Source organism: Centrocercus urophasianus, unplaced genomic scaffold (assembly GCF_019232065.1).
Source record: "Centrocercus urophasianus isolate 14NV4802_14NV808 unplaced genomic scaffold, USGS_Curo_1.0 seq_9, whole genome shotgun sequence".
NCBI classification, from domain to species: domain Eukaryota; kingdom Metazoa; phylum Chordata; class Aves; order Galliformes; family Phasianidae; genus Centrocercus; species Centrocercus urophasianus.
In genome coordinates, this window is record NW_024885532.1 from 35,825,292 (window position 1) to 35,851,772 (window position 26,481).

A 26,481-nucleotide genomic window follows, 5' to 3' on the forward strand; every position below is an offset into this window, starting at 1 on the left:
AGGGGAGAGAACGGTGCTGAGGGCATACCAAGTTATGATTGTAGCTGCACAGACATTCGTCAGAGTCCTGGGAAAGGGAAGCATGACACTCAGTCAAAGCAAGATACCAGTAACTCCAAAAGAAATGAAAAGTTCTGGGAGGAGAAAAAGGAGCCACCACTGCTTGGAGCAACATCTACTCCTTTGCCTCTTCGCATATCATCCAGTGGTTCTGGAAACTAAAGGCCAAGTTTTCTTCTTTCATCCTGGACAAGTACACTTTGCTGGACAAAGAACTGGCTGGATGGCCAGATGCAGACAGTGGTGGTGAAGGGAGTTTAATCCAGCTGATGACTAGTCATGAGTGGTGTTCCCCAGAGGTTGGGAAAAAGTGTTGATTTCCCTGAGAGTACGAAGGCTCTTCAGAAAGATCTGGATAGGCTGGATAGCTGGGCTGAGGCCAACAGAAGGAAGTTCAAAAAGACCAACTGCTGGGCCCTGCACTTTGGCCACAACAACCTCAGGCAACATTACACAGGCTTGGAGCAGACTGGCTGGGAGAATATGCATAGGAAATGGATCTGGGGGTGTTTGTTAATGCTCAGTAGAACATGGAATAAGCAGTGTGCCCAGGTAGTCAAGAAGGCCAGTGGCATCCTGTCTCATATCAGAAATAGTGTAGCCAGCAGGAAAGGGAGATCATCACCCTTCACTCAACTCTGGTTGTTCAAAACTGTGTTCAGTTTTGAACCCCTCACTACAGGAAAGACATCAAGGCCCCAGAGCATGTGTAGAGAAGGGCAATGAGAGGTCTGGGGCACATGTCTTATGTGAGTAGCTGAGGGAACTGGGATTGTTTAGTTTAGAGGAGTCTCAGGGGAGATGTTATTGCCCTCTACAACAACCTGAAAAGAGATTGTGGTGAGGTGGCTGTCAGCCTCTTCTCCTGGGTAACTAACAATAGGATGAGAGGGAATGGCCTCAAGTTGCACTAGGAGAGGTTCAGATTGGATACTAGCAAAATCTTCTCAGAAAGTGTGGTTTGGCACTGGAATGGGTTGCCCAGGGAGATGGTGGAGTCACCGTTCCTGGAGGTGTTCAGGAAATGTTTAGATGTGGTATTAAGGAACGCGGTTTAGTGGGCAACAGACAGTTGGACTAGATGATCTAAGAGATCTTTTCCAACCTCAATTATTTCATGATTCTTACTGAAAAAAAAGTGAAACAGTATGTTTTAAACCTAAAAGGATTACTGACCTATCCTTTCATTATCTAAAGGCGCCATAAGAGACAAAGGACCAGACCCTTTAGCAAGGTCTGATGTATGACTGGATAAGGGGAAATGGCTTCCAACTAACAGAGGAAAGATTTAGATTGGATATAATGGAGAAGTTTTTTTTACACTAAGAGTGGTGAGGCACTGGCACACATTATCCGGAGAGGTGGTGGATGCCTCAACACTGAAGACCTTCAAGGTCAGTCTGGGTGGAGCAGCCCAATCCAGCTGCAGGTGTCTCTGTACATTGCTGAGGAAATGGAACAGATGACTTTTCAGGGTCCTTCCAAATCAAACAATCCTATGATTCTGTGATTTGGCAGCACTTCTTGAAGACATGGTACCAACTGGAAGTTCCGCACAAATGTGCACAGGAACTTCTTTACAGTGAGGGTGACAGAGCACTGGAATAGGCTGCCGAGGGAGGTGGTGGAGTCTCCTTCTCTGGAGATGTTCAAGACCTGCCTGGATGCCTACCTGTGCGACCTGGTATAGGAAACCTGCTTTGGCAGGGAGGTTGGACTCGATGATCTCTGGAGGTCCCTTCCAACCCCTACAATTCTGTGATTCTGTGATCCCAAAGCATCTTCTAGCATTCACTTCTGACAGTCCCTTCCAATATTCTGAGATCTTAGATCTGCTTAGAAATTGAGGCAAAGCAGTGAACAAAACAAATGAAAGAGCATCAGAACTGTTTAGCCCACCACAGTGAGAAGCTGATGCTAAAGTTACAGCAGGCATGTATATTGCAGACATTACCAGCTATATGATTCAGTTTCAACAGTTTCTCCCTTTGGATTTAAGATTCACTCAAATTCTTCCATTGTTTTAACTCTACTGCTTTCCAGTTTAAACACCAAAAGCCATGCTTGAAAAGTGGATGTCCACAAAGGAACCAACGTTAGCCATGCCACCCTGTGCCCCCCAAGCACACAGACATGAGTCCTAGCCCACCACGGGGTCCCAGTGAGGGCAGCGGGTGTCAGCGCCCAGGTGGGGCAGCCTCGTGCATGGCCCTGCAGAGGGGTTGTGAGGACAGAGGCCTCACTGCCCTTCCTGGCTGTCCACATGGGTATGGCCACTCGCCAGCCCTGGCCGGAATCCATCCACTTTGCACCAGTGAACAGCATGACATGGACTAGAAAATCTGGCCTGAAGGTTTTTAAATGTTTAGGGCCACAAAGGCAAAAGGGTAGCCTGAATAAATTGTGTGGCCTGCCCTGACACACTTCTCAGCTGTGAGAGTACAAGAGACCCTTTTTATTATCCTGTACAGAAGCTGAAAAATGACACAATACTGAAGGAACAGGACACGGGCATTTGGGTTCCTTTAGAGATGACTCAGATCTTGTTATTAATTCTCTCTACTAGGGAGAATGCTTAAAAACTGACAAGGGAGCAGTAGCATTGCTGGCAGAGCATCACTACAGCTGCACGGGTGGAAAGAAATCAGCACGTAGCTCTTTCCACAGTGGTGAGGAAGGATAAGGAGCAGCAGCGTGTATGGGCCCTGCAGCCCACTGACAGACTCACACAACAGAATCCAAAAGCATAGCGGTTGAAAACCAAATAATTGTTCTCTTCTAGAAGGTTGGCACAGGGTAACTGAAGCATGTCATATGTTGATATTTGGCCTCTCTGCACAGCAGATGTATTTTTCACAGGTCAGGCAGAGAGGATGAACAATTGATTCAATGGCTGTAAATGCACTGAGAGAAAGAAGAAAGAACTGGAGACTGTCCAATGTGTAGTACATACTGCATAAGTGCATGCATAAGAAAAAGATAATCCTCTCCACGGATCCTTTAGCAGGTGTTTATCCTTTCTGGCATTGACAGCAATATTTTGTAGCTACACAACAGACATACAGAATAAAATTCCCTTCTACTCTTGCAAAAAATAATTATCCCTTATGTGACTTACAGCTGCTTAAGGCATTCATCAATTCTGTTGTCCTCTTACTCCAAGCCAACACTATAACAGTGTTGCTGCTTCTGGAATTTACTGAGTAAACTGCATAATTTCCAAATTGACTTTTAAAGGATGACCAGGCTGCCACATTTGCTTCTTTTAAAAGCAGTCATTGCTAAGGAAGATGCTTTCCTATGATCAGAAACAGAATAGCCTCAGAGGAAACTGCTGAGGTGATAAGCAGCATTTACAAGATCTGAAAAAGACAAGAATCAGTGGGCAAGTAAAATTAAAGCATCCCCTTCCCTCACCAACAAATCCTACTCTTAGAAAAGAAGTGTTTGCTATCCTTTGGTACACAGAGAGAAGAACGAGGGACTCCGGAAGGACAAGGTCACTAAGCTGTATGGTCACTGTAAGGCAACACTTCCTCTCCACAGCTGAGGTGAACCTGTCCTCGAAATAACAGAAATAGCTCAGTTAACTCAGCACACATCTTTGAGCTATTAAACCTCCCTGTGTAATAGCTGGAATGTAACACCAAAAAAATGCCAACCTCTGTAAAAAGGTATGAATCTGAACTCTTAGTCTGGACAAGTAAACTAACAGCTGAAATTTGACCCATCCCAGTAGTAAAACCTCTTACACAAGGGCATGAAGATTCGTAAGTTCTGATTGAGGACAGACTATGGCTCAGAAAAACTGTACAGTGTTAGGTGCTTTAAGAAAGTGACCTGATTTGTGGTGGAGCAGGACACAGAGAAGTTGTGGCCCCCTCCCTGGAAGCATTCAAGGCCAGGCAGGATGGGGCTGTGAGCAATCTGGTCTAGTGGGAGTTTTCTGCCTACAGCAGGGGGTTGGAACTAAATGATCTTAAAGGTCCCTTCTAACCCAAACCATTCTATGGTTCTATCATCTTCAAAAGAAATTGAAATATTAATTAAAATACTGTACCTGGTTTTCACCAGCTTGGATTTGCTGCCAGCTATGGATTTAATAAAACTTCATCACTTTCTACCAAAATGAGTTAAAAAAATTACAGAGGTTGTGGATATGACTTATTGTATTTCAAACACTTTGTGTAGGTTACACTGGATATCTGGAAAGTGAAATGGATACTTCATACTGGCAACATTTCCCAGTGATTTCTAATCTCATTAGGCATTCTAAGAATATCCAGAAGAGTAGTGTAAATAAAATACACTGTTTTCTGATGAGCTTTGATGAGCAGATGTTCCGGGCTTTTGTTGATTCATGTCTGGGGTGTTTTTAAAAGTTTTCTGCTTGTGTTCCATTTCCTGTTGAAGGAATTCAGAATGACCCAGATGAAAAGGGCCAATTGTGACTGTGTCTGCCTGGATGCCACCCAGACCAGCAGCTGTGCGATGGCCACCGCAACGCGCCTGATTTGCGGGAGGAGAGATTATGTAATTTGGCTTTTAGTCTACTTGTGAATTCAGCTCTTAGCATAGACAAAATACTGCACCTCTATGCATTTCTTATTATCAATCTTGTGTGGTAGCCTAGAGGGGCATTTGAGGATACAAGACAATGCCCTTGGTGAACGTCCTTTTTGTGCTGTTTGATGAGATATGGACATGAAGCCCATATACATTTGTAGCAGCAATAATGTAAGCACATAAAAAATTGAAATATCACCTTTTCTAAACTTATTTGGAATAAAAATGAGCCAATAACTGTGTTTTTCTCTTTTTGTCTTTCATTTCACACAAACTTGAGTGCTGATGCATTGAGATATATTGGTAACTATTTATTTAACCTGCATACAGAACTGCACTTTTTCTTCCATGGCAGGCAAAGGCACACACTAACATTAAGAATCATTTCATTCTCAAAAAATGTTTCAGGGACAAAAATGAACACACAACTGGAAGAGGGAAGTGTGGGAAAAGAAGTAGAAGGTGTAGAAAAGAAAGGCAATGATACATGATTGAAGAAAAAAAGAAACGCAGAATCAAGAAAATAAATCTGGACAAATATATGGAAGTAGTGTAAAATATGGAGAGCAGTGCAGAAGTAGATGTAGAGGTGATACAAGAAATAACATAACTAAAGATAATTAAAACTCCCTGAGGTTGTGGAAATGTGAGAAACAAAATGGATACTCTGAGTTTTGGGAGGCTCTATTGATCAGAGCTTATGAATGTACAGAAGATTGTTGCACACAATGCAGATATGGGATTAAGAACCCGAAACTGGAAATTCTGATCTACAGGAGAAAAAAAAAAATGTCATCTTACAAACTGATATGAAATCAATCTCATGCAAGGCACAACTTAAAAGATACACACAATGCCATACTGATCACAGAATCACAGAATGGCCAGGTTGGAAAGGGTCCTCAAGGATCGTGAATCTCCAACCTCCCTGCCACATGCAGAGCCACCAACCTCCACATTTAATACTAGACCAGGCTGCCCAGGACCTCATCCAGCCTGGCCTTGAACATCTCCAGGGATGGACGGGGCATCCACAACCTCTCTGGGCAGCCTGTTCCAGCACCTCACCACTCTCTCTGTAAAGAACTTCCCCCTCACATCCAACCTAAATCTTCCCTCCCTCAAAAACTGATCTTTTAAAAAGAAATATTTCAGATAAAGGATATTATTTGTTATATGAATTTAAATGGGACATTTTTCCCAAAATTTCTTCTTTTTTTTTTTTGAAAAATAAATACTAAATCATTTTTGTGGAAAAAAGGTGGTTTAGATTATTCTACTTTGAATGGGTTTTGAAATAAAACATGGAGACTATTGAGACATACTAGTTTAATAGTGTAAAACACTGGCTTTAAAGTAACAGTTAATGAGAATGAAAATATAAATTAGATGAAATAAAACACATAATCTGAAATTACTGCTAGAAGACTTTCCAGCAGGTTGAGGGAGGGATTCTGCCCCTCTGTTCTTATGAAACCCTACCCGAAGCACTGCATCGAGTTCTGGAGACCCCAACACAAGAAGGACATGGAACTGTTGGAGTAGGTCCAGAGGAGGGCCACATAAATGATCAGAGGGCTGGAGCACCTCCTCTACGAGGACAGGCTGAGAGAGCTGGGGCTTTTCAGCCTGGAGAATAGAAGGCTCTGAGGAGACCTTATAGCATCCTTCCAGTATCTGAAGGGGGCCTACAGGAAAGTTGGGAAGAGACTTTTTGTAAGTGACAAAGATTAGAGGAAATGACTTTAAACTGGAAGAGGGTAGATTTAGACTAGATATTAGGAAGAAATTCTTTACTGTGAAGGTGGTGAGACACTGGAACAGGTTGCCCAGAGTGTCTGTGAATGCCTCTTCCCTGGAAGCATTCAAGGCCAGGCTGGATGGGGCTGTGAGCAACCTGGCCCAGTGGGAGCTGTTTCTGCTTATAGCAGGGGGTTGGAACAAGATGATCTTAAAGGTCCCTTCCAACCCAAACCCAAACTATTACTCTATGACTGGTGGCATGACTTGAACTTCTAAGGTGAGATTTTTGAGATTTAAATGATTTCAATTGTTCTGCATTCAGACAAGGCTAGGAAATAAAACTATTATTATTCATACATATAACTACATATACAAGGATTTGTATATAGAGAGAGACATCAAAAGCCATATGCACCATCAACACACACAAGAGAAGACTGCAATCAGCAATCAGTAATAGGACTGTCCTTGAGATAGTTAGTGTGTTTGAGGGTCAGGTTCATGACCTGTTTTATGCTACCAAATGTAAACTGTATCTTTAGTATGGCTAAGTAGGTATGTGTAACTCCAATAGATGATGTTTGCCGAAAGTATTTTGAACAATCAGATCTATTTGAAAGCATCTATTCTATTAAACTATTTTGTTCTTAACAAGTTTATGTACAAATAAACTGTTTTTTCATGGTGTTTCATTCATACTAATCAAACCATTTCATAAACAGCATCAAGAAATATATTTCTCTGTTATGAGGAACTCATTTGTATAAACTCACTTAAAACATTTTGCTTATTATCTTTACATGCACAGTTTTTGTAATGTGTACCTACACTTGCAATTTTTTAATTAGTTTTCTTATTCTGACCTCCCTACAGAGAAAATTGAGCTATTCAGCTATTACAATAGCTATTCAGAAGCTATTGTAAAATGAGTATCTAGGGCCTTCCAGAATAACAACTGTCCTGCACTGAGCAGGGCTCTTCATTAGGACAGGGAAGACCTAGGATAGACACTTTTATTCTCTGACTATTTTCTTTCTGAGTAAAAAAACAACAACACAGTGATAGATTAACACAAAAATGCGTATTTGTTCCAAGCATTTAGTCTAGCAACCATAGTTTTGCATTCTCAGCTTCTCTCTTTGGTGACACTTTTGTCCTTTATTATGCCCAGATCTTCAAAACTACATTAAAAGTTGACCATTTGCAGTCCAAGACAAATTAGAAGAAAATGTATGTATTTTGCTCACAGAAAATTTCCTGCAGCATTCAGGTGTATATTAAAACCCACCAAGGAGGTTGTACAATAGAGTTTTTGAGTCCTTATGACTAAAGAATCTTTTGTCAGTTCTCTCTTCAATTACAAAATTCTAAATCTCAAACATTCACTGCAATTTTGGTAACAGAAACAACAGTTAATGCTATTATCTGTAAATACTAATGAAGGAAATTCCCTGTACAGAGGCAGAAATACTATCTGTAGTACTATGATAAGTATTCAATCATTTTGAAAGGATCTCTACACTTCCACCTCTTGTGGAAAGTGCAGACAAGCAAAGACAAATTAGTTGTATAAATATGTATGTAAATAGGATTCTGCTATGATTAATGAGGTAAATACCTAAAATACAGTCTTTTTACAGGCAAAATGCATTTCCAAATAGTAAAAATGTGAATGCACCGGCATATGCATTTGTTATAAAAGCAGATAATGTAATCCTTAAATTAGAGATTGCATAGATTATGCTATGACAGATCAGTCAGTTGAATTAAGAATGTCCAACTCTAGAAATGTCCCTGGATGTAAACACTTAGGTTTATTTCACAGTACATTCTAATGCTGAATTACCTTTCTTCCTGCTGCAGACCCCAAGAAGTCACTTGCACTACGTAAGAGATAAATTAGTCTCACCAAATATCCCATGGAGAAATTTAAAAAAAAAATTGTTCTAATACATTTTGATACTTATTTAAGCAAGAAGGGCAAAACCAACAGAAACATGTTTTGATATTTAAGTCCATGTTGTAAGGCTATTTGTAAGTCTATACTCTGTTTATTTATTTTGATTTTTTTTTAAAACCCTGCTTTATACTGTATTAAAACTTGGAACATTCACCCACACATAGATAATGTTCTCCAAAGACAAGCTAATTTTTCTAACTAAAATGCATTTATAAACAAATTGGCACAAGTATTTGTTTTAGATTCAGTATTAAATTGGCACTATGTTTGCTCTCTGGCAGAGTCAACTATGCTCCCCTTTGTTTGCTGCCACTCTCTGCTCCAGCACTGAAGCCAACACCTGTGGCTATATAAAAGGCTATGTACAGCAGCTGTGGGACTCAGATGTCCACAATGAAATAAATTTCTAAAGCATAAGCATTTAGATGTGTGGCTTGCTTCCTCGTCTGAGTCTTTTCAAGGTCTTCTTTAGAGGTCTGCAGGGCTGGTTGTATCTATCAACTGTCTGCTCCACTAATACTGACCAACGTGTAGTGGTAACATAGAACAGCCTTGTACTTAGTAAGGATGCTCTTGGATATTCTGGTGTAAGGCTGCTGGAGTCCCTTCCGTGAAGACAGCTTTTTGCAGCTTTTGCCAATGGTGATGCCACTGATACACATCTATGTAACAAATGGCAAGGTCAGTAGTAAGAAAGCTAAATAATCAGTAAATCACAATGTTAATTTCTGCTAAGAATCTGTTGTCTGGATGGAATGTATTTATTCTAGGGAAAAGATAAACGTAAATCACATTAGTATTCTCATAAATCACCTGCTCTTACAAGGGATGAAATAATCACAGCATTCACAGACTTACCTGTATAGGACAACTGAAAAAAATATTAATCAGAACAAAGCCTACTCATGTAGTCAAGTACAGCACGTGCTCAGGATCACACTGAACCACAACAGTACTAGTAAGTCATAAGCACAGCTGAAATTAACTTTGCTTTGTAGAAAATCTTGAGAAAAAATTCCGATTCATGAGGGTTTTGGTTTTATTTCTTTTTAAAAAATACTATTACTATAAGGTCACTTCCTTTCTTAATGCCATATAACTTCCTGCTAAAGAAAAGCTCCTAAAGAAATGGAAAAAGGCATTCAGAATTACATTTAGCTTTCAAGTGGAATACAGAATGTGTTACAGAAACAGGTAACAATAAGTAAACTATATGTGTCTGAACTTATTAGAACACAGCGCTGGAGGTAGAAATGCTATTTACATTAGCATGTCAGAATACAAAAGTATGTAGAAGCTACAACCATACTCTTGAGTTTTATGTTTGTATGGCTGAGATGAATGCTACTTGGAAAATAACTGAGCTCTGAGGACTCCGCAGTGCTGCAGATGCTTAACTGACACAGCAAATTGAAAAGCAAAATTTGAGCCTTGTCTTCTCCATGACATCCATTGACCCACAATGAAGGAAAGCAAACTCTTTAGATCAGGAAGATAATGAGTAGCCCTTTATTTAATGCTTACTGACTGATGTATTTCTACAGCATTTGCTGGAAGGGACCCACAAGGATCACTGAGTCCAACAACCTCAATTAATCTGCACTGTGTGTTCCGTGTGCTCAGCTGAATGAACAAAGCACCCCTAGAAGTTCTGATGTAGCCATGTCTGATCCACGCCCTCTACAGAACAGCAAAACAGAGGACTCACCTGTACACCTCATGTTCAGTTTCCGATTTCCACATCTACACTTTCTGTTAATCTCCACCTTTGTCTAGTGTTCAAGAATTACAGTCAATGAGGGGAGTACATTTATTTAATGAAGCAGTTTGAAAGACTGTGGAAGACTTTCATATGTAGTAAATTCTTAGTTCATTACTAGACAGTTATACTATCTTATTTGGTAGTAAGACAAAGTAAAGACAGGAAGTCACTGCACTGATGCTGATGCATCTTTATTTCATGTGCCCATTTACTACCTTGATCAGCTACAGAGAAGATGAGAACATGTTGTCAGTTTGCTCATATAGTTATAAATGAACTAACACTTGCAAAATTAGATTTGCTACAACCTAGTTATCAATTAATTATTTATTCTCTTAAAAATGTGGTATTCAATGTTAATGAGTAGAGATGGGGGGCAACAAACTTACTGGAGTATTTTATATATTCTCTGGTATCTTATGAATGAACTTACTCTTTACATTTCATGTATCAGTTCAGATTGGTCAGCACCAAAGTACAACATGTGTTAGGTAAGAAGCAAACAGGGAGGTATTCGGATACCAATATGTAGGACGTGGTCCACTGCCCATCTAGAGAGTTTGCTGGCAACAAATGGCTTCTATATAACATCTAGTGAGGACTTCTGTCTGATCACCTACACCATAAACACTGACTAATTCCTGGAATTTAATAGGGCTACTGAAATCTTCAAACTAGTTTTATCATTGGACCAGATCTGATGAAATATGTAACATGGGGACATGCTGAGAACACCGATGATCTTGATCTTAGCAATTGCACAAAAATAAAACACTGAAAAGTTTAAAACCACAGACCAAAAGTTAGAGTAGTCTAATAAAAGCTCCAGGACAAGGTACCAGACTCAAGAGCAAAACGCAGAAAATAATCAGGAGTTAAACAGCACCTAGAGGCAAAATATTTTCTTGGACATACTGTGCTGTAAGTTCACATTCAATTTGCTGTTTATTAGCAGCATTTGGTGCTTTTAAACTTATTTCACTAATAAGAAACTTTATTTGATATTTTTATGCAGATAAATATGCAGTCTGTATTTCTGCATTGTTACTGCTTTGATTTGTCTAGCTTTTTCAACTGAACTAAATATTAAAATAATTTTATAGCTGCTATAACATAACTTCTCCTTTTCATTATTAAAACATTGACAAATTTGTTCAGAAGTGCAGTAAAAATATCAACTAAAGCTTGATGTAGGGCCAATTCTTGCAGTTTCTGAATGCTCAGCAAACAGTAACTCAGCTTACTGAATGCCATATTATAATTACAGCCCTTCAACCTGATTTCACAGTGTTTTTAACTTAAGTCACTTGGAATGTTTTTAATCTGATTTTTGAATTATAGAACATACTAAATTTTTTATAAAGGCAATATATATAATTGAATAGCAATAATATATTATGGAAAGTTGCTCCTTAGTAAAATATTAAGCTATCTTTTTTAGTGTCCTTAGTATTGTGGAGAAACCATTCCCAGTGTCCTGGAGAAATCATGAAAATTACGTAAATATAAATCCTGAGGGGATCGTCAGAAGTAGGATGTAGTAAAGCAGATCACTGTTGCAGATATTTTCTATTCTCTTCACTAAAATCTCCAGTGGTAAGAATGCCAACAATCTTCTCAACTTACTACAGTGCTTATCTAACCACACTGAAACAAATTTCCTATTAACACCCTAAATCTGCCTCTCTGCAAAATAATTCTTGTTAATGCCTTGATCTCAACTGGTACAAAGAAGAACTGGTCTTTGCTCCTCAACAAACTTCTCCTACAATAATCTCAATTCTTTAAGCTTTTTTATTTTTTTCTCACAAGTTATGATTTCACTCTTTTTCATATTCCTCCCCTCCTCTGGACTCTTAAAATTTATGTATGTTGTCACCAGCAACCACAGTGCCACTCCAGCAACAGATGCCTGATCCTTGTGCCATGGTCATACCAAATGTCTTTGACATAGCCATGAACACTACCTAGTACTTTCAAATAGCAAGGAAAAAGTTGTGGGACACTACTGCCATCATAATGTTCTCTGCATGTCTCATTCTCCTGATTCCATTCCACTTCCTCAGCTTTGCAGATTTTCAATCTCTGCTGTTGAAGAGTAAATCCCAACATCCAACATAGCAGCCCAGCCACCCGAAAGCAAGCAACATCCATATTCCATTTCCTATGTGCAGTATATTTTTCCTAAATCTCAAAATGACATTTAATTTCTTGGAAAAAGTATTACAGACTTCTCTTCGATTATTTTTAAGACTCACCATCACTCCTGAAGCATTTCAGAAGATACTGGTGTCGTCAGTCACTTTGCACTTTGTATGTATAACAATGGTTTTTCCCTTCCGAGTTTACCCTTTGGCCTGCCTTTATCATACTTCTCCTTCTTGACATATCTATCGAGTAAGATCACTTCAAGCTTCAAACCTGCTATGCATCACTCTCTTTAACTTAGCCAGCCTGGTAACCAGTTAAAGCTCTTTGTGATCATGCAAGTTCGTAATGGATGCTCACAAGACCAGGGCAAAGACAAACACCTTGCTTCACCTGAAAAATACTCTTGCTTTTAAAACGTGCCCATGAAAACCTAGAGAGGCCAAGTGCAGAGTGCTGCACTTGGGTCGGGGCAATCTCAGGTATTTTTACAGACTGGGAGAAGAGCTGCTGGAGAGCAGCGCTGCGGAATAGGACTTGGGGGTCCTGGTAGACGAGAAGATGGACATGAGCCAGCAGTGTGCACCTGCAGCCCAGAAGGCAAACTGTGTTCTGGGCTGCATTAAGACTGGGGTGGCCAGCAGGGAGAGGCAGGTGATCGTCCCCCTCTACTCGGCTCTTGTGAGGCGCCATCTGCAGCACTGCGTCCAGGTTTGGGGCCCTCAGTACAGCGGAGCTCCTGGAACGGGTCCAGACGAGATGGATCAGAGGGCTGGAGCACCTCTCCTATGAGGAAAGGTTGAGGGAACTGGGCTTGTTTAGCTTGAAGAAGAAAACGGTCTGGGGAGACCTCATTGTGGCCTTCCAGTACTTGAAGGGAGCTTATAAACAGGAGGGGAAATGACTGTTCACAAGGGTGGATAGTGATAGGACAAAGGGGAATGGTTTTAAACTGAGATAGGTGAGGTTTAGGTTAGATATTAGAAGGAAGTTTTTCACACAGAGTGTGGTGATGCACTGGAACAGGTTGCCCAAGGAGGCTGTGGATGCTCCATCCCTGGAGGCATTCAAGGCCAGGCTGGATGTGGCTCTGGGCAGCTTGATCTGATGGTTGGTGACCCTGCACATAGCAGGGGGGTTGAAACTAGATGATCACTGTGGTCCTTTTCAACCCAGGCCTTTCTATGATTCTGTGATTCTGTGATTCTGTGATTCTGTGATTCTATGAGCATAAAGTTTTTTAATTTTCCAGACACCATGCTATTTCCTCTTCTCTACCATATTTTCTGAAGGAATGCAAGGCAGGCATTAAGTATAGCTAGCATATTTGCTGCTAACTGCTGGGACTGCTATTCTGACAACAGAGAAAATTAGATTAGCCTGATAAAATGATTATTAATAACAATTCCAAAAATCTATCTCAAAGTAAGACAGAGAGCTATATATTTCTTATATCTTTGTCTTCTCCAGGTAGCTGAGACCTCACCTATCCTCTGCAAGTGCTTGAAGACAGATGCTTACATTTTGCTGCTCTAAGTGTTTTGGATGAATTTGAACATGTTATTAGAACTTGTCTAACCCTACTGACAGGTTTAGATTTTCATAAAATGCAATTGCTCCAACTTTAAAGGAGTTGCTATAAAGACAGTGTGCAGCAATCTGGGGAAATTAAATTCATTTTGTGCACACTGATCTGATTTTTCTCACCTGCAACCATGACTGAGTTGGTTTAATGAAAAGTGTGTAATTAAAAGGAGAAAGGAAAAAATAAAAATAAAAATCCAACAAGGCACGTAAACAGGTTCATAGACATTGCCTAATTTCTAGAAGAGAACAATAACTATTTTACAGTCTCTGCGTAGCCAACTGCTAGGCCAGCTGGTAGCTCCAGATCCTGCTATAGCTCTTTAGTCACAGTCAGGGACTGACAACTCTTGCTGGGAAACAGAGTTAGATTTGAGTGGCTGATTTACTTTGGGGGAAGCCCTTCCAGCCTACTGGCTGCTGTCCTTCTCACTTTTCTGTGCAGCCCTGCAGCCCTCTGTTCTCCAGCCCCAGCTCCCTGAGCTGGGCAATGCCCATAGTGCTACCAGCGACTGATAACATTCCAGCTCTCGGGAAGGCTGTGTACAGCACAGGCAATGAACAGAAGCCTGCACAAGACTCTAAAACAGATTCTCACACTTCACCCAAACTCTTCCAGACTTCTTGTGGTTTTAGGCTCTGGCTTTTGCTTTCTGGTGCTAGAAATTACTATTATCAACCAGCAAAACTCTGCAGGAACACCTGTGCCAAGTCAAAACTTCCCTGCTAATTTTCAGATGCAAATCTCCTTATGATTGTATGCCTCTTTTTGAAAGATATGCCTCTCAGCCACAATGAAAAGAACATATGTAGCCCCAGTGTTCCACTAGTCTGCTGTTTGGCCCCTTAATTCCTCTCCTTTTAGAGCTGATATCAAATAACAACAGAGCACTTTGCCTCCATAGGATTTACCTCTCTTCTCAAGGAGGCATGACTTTCAATTTACACCATCCTTGACATGCTTTGTTATGCTTTGTCAGCTGAGTTACAGCTAAGTGTTCTTCAGCCTGCTCTTTCCCATTTCTGTACACTTTTCCAGAACTTTGCTGTTAATATTTACTGCAGTTAACGTGAACTGTATTGAGCTCTGGGTAATAATTAAACCCTCTTATAGGATGAGGGTAGAAGAAAGGAGGACATACTGAAACCAAAGGGTCCACGAGGCTTTAGCCTCACTTCTTATTTGCTCACCTTCCCTGCTAAGTAACAAGTTGCATATTCCTTCATCAGACCTGATGTCTTTTGCAAAACCTGTTTTCCTTTTCTGTAACATCCCTTGCTATTTACAATTCATTTTGTAGCTATGTCATTCTTTTTACTATCTACACTCTGTCACAGGACAGTGATTTTTCAGACTGCAAGTCTGGCAGAATGTCAGAAAAGGAGATTTAACATACTGGCTAGAGCTACCAACTCATTGGAATTTGTGAGAGCCAAGACTACTTCGTGGCATAAACCCAAGTGCAGCGTGTGACAGTGACTTGGAGAGCTACAGTGACAGTGCATTTCAGTAGCAAAAAGGCTGTATTTCTACAGGGAGCTGAGGGTCTGACCAGAGACGAACAGAGTGATACAACAGAGAAATCCACCTTGGTCACTGAAGTGAATTGTTCGCCCTCTAAGAACTGAGCTGCATGCAACAGAAGAGAGGCAAGTAGGATGGAAAGGCTGGCCAAGCATGTCTGGAAACAACACTGCTGAATGTTGCCTTCTTCCTAAAAAGCAACTGCATCTGGCTGGAACGTATGCTTATCATTTACCTTCCTGCATAAGAATTTATTTATAGGTTTCTGGTTAAGCTGCAAAGAGAAACTTGCAGGCTCAATGTAAAAAAGAAGACATAACTCTTGTTCCCATCCCTGCAGCTTGGTTAGATGGAGCTGCTTGGAGAGACGGGGATATGTCTGGAATGGAGACGAAGGTTCTTTGGCAAAAAACTGGACGTGACTAAGTTCTGGTCTCACAGAAACCCTATTGTGATTCAGGAGCAATGATTTTTTTCCTGATTACACTAAATTAAAAGATGATATTTACTTTTTTTTTCCATATCGTATCTGAGCTCCACTTTGTGGAGTGGTAGTGAAAATTATTATATCTTTACAGTTATCTTAATATTTAAAGGTACATCACATCTTACCTTCTCCTGCATTAAATGGAGTCACAAGACCTATTCAAATTTTGAGAGAAAATCCACTCTCTGCATACATCTGGCAAATATAATCTCTTTATCAGATACACTGATGAGTTCAGAGTTTCTGAGTTTATTGCCATAAGAATCATTTATTGACCACAGTGTTATAGATGATGTTCTGAAACTACCCTTGGTGTGTTACTGCATGCTTAAAAATGATGACTCAATCTAATTAAGCATGTGAATTTAGATGAGAAAGTAGAGTTCTGATTTTGCTCTTCTTCTCATGATAATTTGTTGAACTTGTAGGATCACATCTGTAATTGTGTGTTTGTTTACTTGTTCCGCATTACGATGTCTTGAATAAGAACACTTTTAAATTCATCATTTTTTCTCTTTTCTTATAGTTATCTAGCATGTTCTAGAATGTGGAATAATTGCTACAGGCAACTTGAAAATTAAGGTATAACACTATTCACTTAAAATTAAGGTATGGATTGTTCATAGATGTACAAAAGCAACGGAAAGCCATTAAATAGCATAGAAGGTAGAGCGAAGCGAAGACTCTGTGGCCAAGTTCTGTAATTGATAGTAGTTCCCCAGGCAACCTTAGCTGTTGGTGACATCAAGAGAATGCGATGTACTGACTCTAAGAAGAACAATGCTGGGATGGGGACTTAGTGGTGCCAAGGCACTGATAAAACCACCTGCTACCCCAGGACAAAAGTCTGTCACTTTTATTTTACAAAATGCCATGTTTTGGATTAATTTTGGTCATTATACACTCATTATAATGCCAAAATGCACCTCCATCTCAAATGCTACCCATCATCAAGTTGCAACCACTCCTCACTAAGGGATTTTTGGATTTTTTAACCTGTACCTTTAAAAGTGAAATGAGAGAATTTTATACCAATCAGAAGAAAGGTATATATGACCAGAGTCACTCAAGCTCCACCTGTAGAGTAAGAAATAGTATGAAAATGGCTAAAGAGAGGGAAAGATTAGGGAAGATACCATACCATGTCAGACAAGAACACCTGCATACATCTGTGATCAGTTGACAGGCCAAGTCTTTCTTCCTGCCCATAGGGACACCGATTGGTATGGTTCACACACTTGGTTAATGCTGAGTGCTTCCCTGAGCGCAGTAATCACTGTAAAGTTTGTTTTATAGTTTAGTGGGCTTCTGTCCAGGGTGAATTACTGTTAGCTCTTTGCACATGCTTTGTATTGTTTTTGGTTAAACTCACGCTTTGCAGACAGTGAATTATCACTGGCAATCCACAAGAACCTGTAACCAGTTGCTAATAAAATGCACCATTCACTAAGGTAGCTATGTTAGTTCTGAGTGGCCATGGCCAAAATTCCTTCACTGATCTAGCTGTGTTAGTTTCTGGTATAGCACTGCTAGACAAATTATGATGGGGCTGTGAATAAGCTCATGGAACACTGCTAGATGAATTGGGCAGTGTGCTATTTGTGAATCAGTAATTGTGGTAGTTCATATATTGAAAGTGACTGGATTTACAGTGCCAAACTGTGCATCACTCAACATGTTGTCCTCTAACACAACAGCTTCCCAAAATTTCCCTCACTGAACCAGCAAACATTAAAAAAAAAAACAAAAAAAAAAAACAAACTTACAAACAGAACCAACAGATTAGTTTAAAAAGAAAAGCAAAAAACAACATTAGCAATTATGGAACAATACAGGTTCTTTTTATTTATTTATTTATTTTAAAATTAAGTTCAGGTGTTCATGCAGTGCTAAAAACTTACTAAAAACTCTCTAAAATTTTGTGATTGTATATACCAGAAAATTGACTTCTATAGTCATAATGAAATAATTAAACAGATTTAGTTAGGTCAGTATGATTTCCTATTTCTACTGCAGAATAATGACTCTGGAATAAAGCCACTTCTGAATAGTCTATCCACATGGGCAGCTACAGGGAAATGGCTGTAGTAAAATAATTATTTGACTACAGCCATGCATCACTTTTCCCCTGAAAGTAAGCCATCAACATAAAAATCTTGCTTCTTTCCCAGAAGCTTAGCCATGTTGGCTAAATCCCCTTCCATACACCAAGGCAAAATGCTCTGCTGCCAGGATGAACACATAACATGGAGAACGTGAGATTTTACTTCTCAATTAGGCACTAATGACAAGATGCAGTAATGCACTTATAGTTTTTTACCACTCAAAAGCTCTGAGATGCTCTGCAGTTTGGAATGGAGAATGCAAATAAAAAGTGTAGCCTTTTGTAATGCATTATAAACCTTATAAAATATGGTTGATCACAGAAGATGAAAGGAGTAGCGCATGGGGAAGGCTGCTGCCATGTCCTCTCTGTATCACCCTTCATTTCTCTGCTGCAGCTTAAGGATCATGCACTCCGTGATCCTGTCGTGATCTCCAAAGGCATGAGAGGCTTGCTCACTTCTCAGCTCACATTGGTGCAAGTGCAGCAGAGAAGTGGTCAGCCCTCTCCACTTCTTTCTACCGCTGTCACTTATGAAGTGATCTGAAGAGTGAACTCAGCTGTACGATTCTGCTTATCGAACTGTGTCTTTATTTCACTAACATTAATTAAAATGTTCTATTATTCTAGACTTGAAATGCAGGTTTCAGCTGGTTGATTACTATTTGCTTGCACTGTCCAGTGTTTGCAGATGAAGGAATTCTTCATTCAACGACAGAGCTGCTCAGAGAAAGGTATTTAAAATGGAAGAGCTTTTAAATTTGACTCCCCAAGCTCTCAATGCCATATAAAAATGCACAGTTCCTGCAAAAGTCAATTGAACTAATATAATAAAAGTGGTTACAACTCACCTCGATCTGTGTCATACAGAAAGACAAAGCGGTTCCATTCATAGTGATCCAGCAAGCTCAGGAGGGCTCCCCGCAGCGATGGCCGCAGCTGCAGCACAAACTGGCTCTCACCTTCAGTGGGGAAACTTGGTGTGATGAGGGAGATGTGCAAGGCGCTGCAGAATGAGGTCAAGGTATGTACTGATCTCTTATCATAAAGTCCAAAAATGGCAAAAACTCCTCTAGAATATTGGGAGCAGACTGGAAGAAAAAAAGAAAGACTTCATTTAGTAACGAAAAAATCTGTAAATACATACTTACTCCAACACCCCTAATTTCATAATTTGAAGATTTCCATTTCTGCCTACGTAGTTAACTTCAATATTTGTGTGTGTTTCATTCTGAAAACCAAGAAATACAAGGGCTGCTCTGAAACTAATGCCCCCTATGTTATGATGTTCCACAACATCAGAGGCAGATGGTGGTACATCAGTAGAGGTTGAACCTTCCCATCAGTGTCCCATTATGTTTTGTTGCTATGTGACAGATGGCAGAAGAAGAGTAATCTAACAAAATGGCATCTGATGTGGAAGCATGGATGAAGCAAAGGTGTGTACCTAAAACCCTCAACAAGGAAAAAATGGCACCCGCTGACGTGATTGATGCTTGGTAAACGCTTATGGAGATCAAACAGTGGATGTGAGCACAGTGAGATGATGGGTGGTGTGTTTCAGCAGTGGTGACAGTGATGTGAAAGAAAACCCATATTCTGGATGGCCATGCATAGCTTTCACAGCACAAAATTAAGAGGTCTCAACCAGCTCAGCCACACCAATCAGCGGATTACAACCAAGGATCTGTATATATAGCTGAATATCAGCTTCAATCTGTTGGAAACAGTTGTGGCAACATTGGAATATCGCAAAGTTTGTGCCAGGTGGGTCCCATGAAAGCTCACACAGGAACAGAAAAATCACTGTATGCAAGTTTGTCAGTGCCCATTGAACCAGTATGAGTCTGAAGTGACAATTTCCTGAATCACATCATTGCCAGTGATGATATGGTATCACCACTATGAGTTGGAGTCAAAATAGCAGTGCATGGAATGGTGATGTAAACTCTTCACTGGGCAAAAAGTTCAAGACACTATGATGTGCACTGTCTTTTGGGATAGGAAAGTGATTCTTCTGGATTTCCTGGAACTCAGACAAACCATCAGCTCTGATCACCACATTGCAAAGCTGACTAAGCTGAAGTCTCAAACTTCCACAGTCAGGTCAGAGGAGAAGAATATCTTTCTCTTGCAACATCATAATGCCAGGCCCCAGACCAGTCTGAAGATCATGGAGTACACTGCCAATCTTGACTGGACTGTCCTGCCACAGATACTGTATTCCAGATCAGTTGCCTTCTGAGTTCCATCTGTTCAGGCTGATAAAAGATGGACTGTGTGGGCAAAATGATGCCATTTCAGCAGCTATGAAACAGTGGGCCATCTCCGCTGGTGCAGATTTTTATGAGCTCAGCAAGAAGGTTCTTGTTTATTGCTGTCATAAATGCATAGATGATGATGGCAACTGTGTTGAAAAATAATGTTTTGTAGCTTGAAATTTGCTCTATTACGTAGTGTTATTCTGCTCTTTGTATCTGTTGTAGTTTCCATGGAAATAAATAAGAAGCATTACTTTTGGAGCAGACTTCGTAGATATCAAAATAACATTTTGTCATTTTTGGAATCTATTCATAGAAGATTACATTATCCATAGTTTTTTTGTTTTTGTTTTTGTTTTTTGTTTTTTTTTGGCGTTGTTTTTTTTTTAATTCTAAAATAAAACAGAAAGTAAATAATATGGTTTTGCATGCCAGTGGAAAGTCAACATACGCTGTTTTAGTCATAGCTCTATCGGGGTTTGATCATTTACATTATTTTAAGCAGAAAAGTGTTCACATTTCAAAACATGAAATATATCACAAAAGTGTCATCAGTCTCATGAGTGAAATCTGGACATTTTAAATCACAGCAACATAAAAGTTTCACTCACTTTTAAGCATGGATCCCCCATTCTGCATTAAGACTATTACAGACACTGAAAAAATAACAAACTATTCATGAACCATCTTTTTGACTTTAAGAGACCAGTTAATGAAAAATGTAAATCATTGAGATCAGTCTGTTGCCCCAAACCTTTTACTTCTACTCTGGGTCAATCTCAAAACTAAAAAACAAATGACCTTAATACATATTCTGAACTTTGATTTGCTGTTGGAATCATTTAAGACATAAAGAAAGACTTCTACTGATTTCAGCTGACTGCATAAGGGCTTACTGATGTATGCACATAGAAACAGGATATTTTCTTGAGTAAGTACAGCCTTTCCAGCATAATAAGGTCCCTATGAAAAACACCCTATTTTTTCTTGAAGCCTAGAACAGCTTACTAGAAACACTGTGTGATAATTATCAGTTAGCTATTCCACAGTCTTGGAAAATTAAGAAAGGAACAGCCAGGTTGTCATCATAGGTACGTATTTCTTATGTTCTCCTGTTGCAGATCCTCTCTCCTGCCAGCCCATTCCTATACGCACACTGAACAAAGGAAAACAGAAGTTGTGCCTTGATAACTAGATGACATAGAATCATAGGATCACAAGGTTGGAAACGACCTACAAGGTCATCTAGTCCAACTGTCCTCCCACTACCACTGCTACTACAAGCACTAAACCATATCTCATAGCTCCTCATCCAGATGCCTCTTGAACACTGCCAGGGACAGCGACTCCACCACCTCCCTGGGCAGCCATTCCAGTGCCTGACCACCCTCTGAGAGAAAAAGTTTCTCCTAATATCCAACCTAAACCTCTTCTGGTACAACTTGCGGCCATTGCCCCAGGTCCTGTTTGTTCCTGGGAGAAAAAGCCAAACCCCTCTTCACCACAGCCTCCCTTCAGGAAGTTGTAGAGAGCAATGAGGTCTCCCCTGAGCCTCCAGACTGAACAATCTCAGCTCCTTCAGCCACTCCTCATAAGACTTGTGCTCCAGACCCCTCACCAGTTTCGTTGCCCTTCTCTGAATATGCTCCATGGCCTCAATGTCTTTCTTGTAGTGAGGGGCCCAAAACTGAACACAGTACTCGAGGTAGGGCCTCACCAGTGCTGAGTACAGGGGGATGATCACCTCCCTGCTCCTGCTGCCCACACTATTTCTAATGCAGGCCAGGATGCCATTGGCCCTCTTGGCCACCTGGGCACACTGTTGGCTCATGTTCAGCTGAGCATCAACCAGTACCCCCTTGTCCATTTCCTCTTCACAATCATCCAGCCACTCATCCCCAAGCCTGTAACACTGGATGGGGTTGTTGTGGCCCAAGTGCAGGACCCGGCTCTTGACATTGTTGAACCTCATCCCATTCACCTCAGCCCAGTGATCCAGCCTATCCAGATCCCCCTGAAGGGCCTCCCTACCCTCAGGGAAATCAACACAACCTCCCAACTTCGTGTCATCCGCAAGCCTACTGAGGGTGCACTCAATCCCCTCATCTAGGTCATCAATAAAGATATTAAACAAGATGGGCCCCAGTACCGACCTCTGGGGGGACCACTTGAAACAGGTCGCCAGCTGAACTTCACTCCATTAACCATTTCCCGCTGGGCACGGCCCTGTAGCCAGTTCCTTACTCAAAGGAGTGTATACCTGTCCAGACCACAGGTGGCCAGTTTCTCCAGGAGAATCCTGTGAAAGACTGTGTCAAAGGCTTTGCTGAAGTCTAGGTAGACTACATCAACAGCCTTTCCCTTGTCTACCAGGCTGGTCACCCAGTCATAGAAGAAGATGAGGTTGGTCAAGCACGACCTGCCTTTCATGAACGCATGCTGGCTGGGCCTGATCCCCTGGATGCCACACACGTGCTATGTGGTCTCACCCAAGATGATCTGCTCCATAACTTTCCCTGGCACTGATGTCAGGTTGACAGGCCTGTAGTTCCCCAGATCCTTCTTATGGCCCTTCTTGTAGACGGGAGTCACATCAGCAAGCCTCCAATCCTCTAGGACTTCTCCAGATAACCAGCAGCGCTGGTAGATGGCCGAGAGCGGCTTGCAATCACCCCCGCCACCTCCCTCAGCACTTTAGGATGAAGCCATCTGGTCCCATAGACTTGTGACAGTCCAGATAGGGGAGGAGCTCTCTAATTGTCTCCACCTGAATCACTGGGGGTGTATTTTGTGTAACATCTCAGACTTCCAGATCAGGGTGTAAAGTGCCCTGAGGATAACTGATCTGCTTATTAAAGGCAGATGTAAAGAAGGCATTGAGGACCTCAGCCTCCTCCTTATCCTCAGCGCTCATATTCTCTTATACTTATAAAAGGATTTCTTATTCTCTTTTACTGCAGTGGCCAATCTGGGTTCAAGCTGTGCTTTTGCTCTCCTAACTTCCTCCCTGTGTACCTTGGCAACTTCTTTGTAATCTCCCCAAGTAGCCTGTCCCTTCTCCCAGAGGACATAGACTCTCTTTTTCTTCCATACTCTCAACAGTAGTTCCCAGTTCATCCACACTGGTCTTCTTCCCCTGTGACTTGCCTTAGAGCATTCAGGGACAGTCTGTTCTTGTGCCTTTACGATTTCCATCTTGAGGAGCATCCAGGCTTCCTGGATCCCTTTATCCTTAAGGAGCGACTCCCAAGGGACCCGTGCTATAAGCATCCTGAACAGGTCAAAGTTCACCCTCTTGAAATTCAAGATAGCAGTTTTGCTAGTCACCCTTCTGATATCACCATAGAATTGAGAATTCTACAATTTCACAGTTGCTCTGCCCAAGACAGTCCTCAGCCTTCACATCTCCCACCAGTCCTTCTCTGTTAGTGAACAGCAGGTCTAGCAGGGCATCCACACACTCTAGAAACCTCTTGGACTGCGTCCTCGGTGCTGTATTATATTTTCGACATTTTTAAGGGAAATTGAAATCTCTCATGAGAACAAGTGCTGGAGATCGCGTGACTTCTGCAAGCTGCTCATAGAACGCCTCATCCATCTCTTCATCCTGATTAGGCGGTCTATAACAGACCCCCACCAAGATGTCACCCCTACAGGCCTTCCCCCTGATCCTTACCCACAGACGCTCAACTTTATCATTTCCAACCCCAAGCTCTTCAACATCAAAACATCTTTAATATAAAGGGCCACACCACCACCTTTCCTTCCTCATCTGTCCCTTCTGAAGAGCTCGTAGCCATCCAATTTATGAAGAGTTTGCTATGAAGAGTTCATCTATGAAGAATTCTCCTCACTTCCAGCCTGGAGGTCACAGTCATTCAGACAGATCAGCACAGCACAGTGACATACACTCTTAGCAAACAGGCTTATTCAAATCAGTTCAGCTTTAATTGTTTCATACTATAGCATGAAGAGTGAAAATAAAACTTGTGTATTTTTCCTCCTTAGTTTTCAGTGATTTATCTGAAGCCAGAACTGGAACAAGGCACTGGAGGGCAGTTCTGGGATTTTATGTATGTCCCCACTGTTTCAGCCCCTAACCTAAAGATTTTCACAGTCGAAATATACAAAAATACTTTTAACAGTTAAAGCTTTCTTCTTCAAAGGTCTCCTTCAATATGTTGATACACAGCTCTTATAAAGCCCTTAGTGTTTGCTTTGCTTGTCCACACAGCATACATTCTCCTAAAACCATCAAATGACTGGCTTACCATTTCCCTAATCATCCCAAAAAGTGCTGTTCTGCACTTTCTCAGCTTCATCTCATCTGCCTTGAACACAGATGAACAACCTGCTCAGAATTTCAATCAAAGGCTTTCTGCTTCTTTCTGTATTACTTCCCCATCTCTACCGTAAAACACTTCTGCTGACATACCCTAAGATCACATTGCTTGGTTTTTTGTTTTTTTTTTTTTTTTTTTTTTTTCTTTCCTAAATGTGCCTCTCAGCAGTGGCTGACAATCATCTCAGGATCAAAATTCTGCTCTTTGGTCTTCCTAGGTCATTTTCAAAAGATGAGTTTCTGCATAGTGCATAGTATGTTTATTAGTCACCAATGTACAACTTTTCCATTATGTCGCATCTGTTGCCGTACTCCTTAAAATTATATACTTCCAGTTATTTTCTTAGCCTACTCTGAACTTTCTTCAGATTTCTGTGTCTGCCTCACCAGCAAATTCCATCAGTGTACTGTGACTTTTTAACCCCATGTCTGTTATAAAAGTAGTCTCTTAGTACCTTCCCAACATACAGCCTGGTACAAACTCCTCTACTAGCATTTGTTGTCACTGTACTCTTAGTTCTACATCTACCTTGTAATTCTCTTTGCATCTATTTCCATAGATAACTTTCCTTAGGAACATGGTTATTTTACTTTAGTCTCTTGGCAATAGAAAGGTATTGATTAGTCCTATACTTTCCATCCTGTTGATTCCTGGTTGCATTTTATTCCCTTTTAAGTACAGAGCTGTATTTTAACATTTTATTTCCAAAAAAATTTGTCCTATTACCTTACAGACTATTGATGCTAGACACTGCATGGCTGACAGGTTCTATGTCCATTTTAAAAATCAATATTCTACTTTCTATTCACTGACCATATGTATCACAACTGATTTAACAGGTCTACTAAGAAGTACTTGTTATTGCATCTGCCCTCCAGTAAACAAACTTTTCAGAAATCATTGAAAAAGGGGCAATTTCCCAATTCCCATTACCCACTGGGCCCCTTCTTTCAAGGTCAACAGCCTCCCTGACTGAAAATCAAAGTGAAGTACCTATTAGTTTTATTCTATATCCAGATTTTCATGATTTTTCATTCTATCATCAATGTATACCAGTCTCAATTATTTTACTATATATTCCCTTTGTATTTATAGATCTAAATGACCTTTTGCAGTTGTATCAATATCCTTTGCAAGTTTCTGTTCTCACTGGCAGCACTAATGTAGGCTCTTATTCCTGAAAAACAAAAACCAAAAACAAACAAAAAACCCACCTCTTTACCTCCTGATTTCTTACTGATATTTAAAAATATTTGTTTCTCGTGTCTTTCTTGTATAATCATTCATTCATTCAGTTCTGGAGTCACATCCTGCAAGCTACTTTCCCCTGCAAAAGGATTCCTTCAGGTTCTACAACTCATTCGGTAAGGAAATGGCAGGGCCCCCATTCTCAAGCACAGTACAGTTGACTTCACCAATTGAAAGAGCTGAACCTAAAACATCTGCACGAGTGCTAGTTAATAAATGTATTTTTGGTTTAGAGAAAACCTTCTATAAGGTAATAAGGCCTTGTTTTGCCTTAGTTCTTTCAAGTTTTATGCAGGCAAAGTACTTTTAATCCATACAGTCAGATTTTACATGATAAAAAATTCAAGAAATCAGTATCAAGCTGTGAAATGGTCCTCCTGATGGAGTTAAACCTCAGATTCATTCTCAAGATGTTGGGAAAAAAGAAAAGACAGAAAAAAAGCCTCAGAAATGTCATTAAACATGATATTAACCTTTTCACTAAAAATAACAGAAGAATAACTCTTTGCGTTTTCTAAGCAAACTGTCTTTGCCACAGCTTACACACCAAATGCAATAAAACATTACCTGACTATTATTAAAGTCTTGAAATAACAAATCGAAGAAAGCTTAAACTGCTCTACTTCAGATCAAGACTGGCAAGTTACTGAATAGTGTCCTTCTTTGCTCCTTGATAAGAAGAAATGCTAA

General features: G+C 40.5%; 1 protein-coding gene across 3 annotated transcripts in view; it reads right to left on the reverse strand.

Moving 5' to 3' along the window:
• GRIA4 (glutamate ionotropic receptor AMPA type subunit 4) overlaps window positions 1-26,481 on the reverse strand; it is a 220,250-nt gene that overhangs the window by 126,136 nt on the left and 67,633 nt on the right. For all 3 annotated transcript variants that reach the window (XM_042838826.1, XM_042838825.1, XM_042838827.1), the window contains exon 3: window positions 18,791-19,030. In XM_042838826.1, coding sequence (XP_042694760.1) covers window positions 18,791-19,030 — 240 coding nt within the window. The remainder of the gene's footprint in view (window positions 1-18,790; window positions 19,031-26,481) is intronic.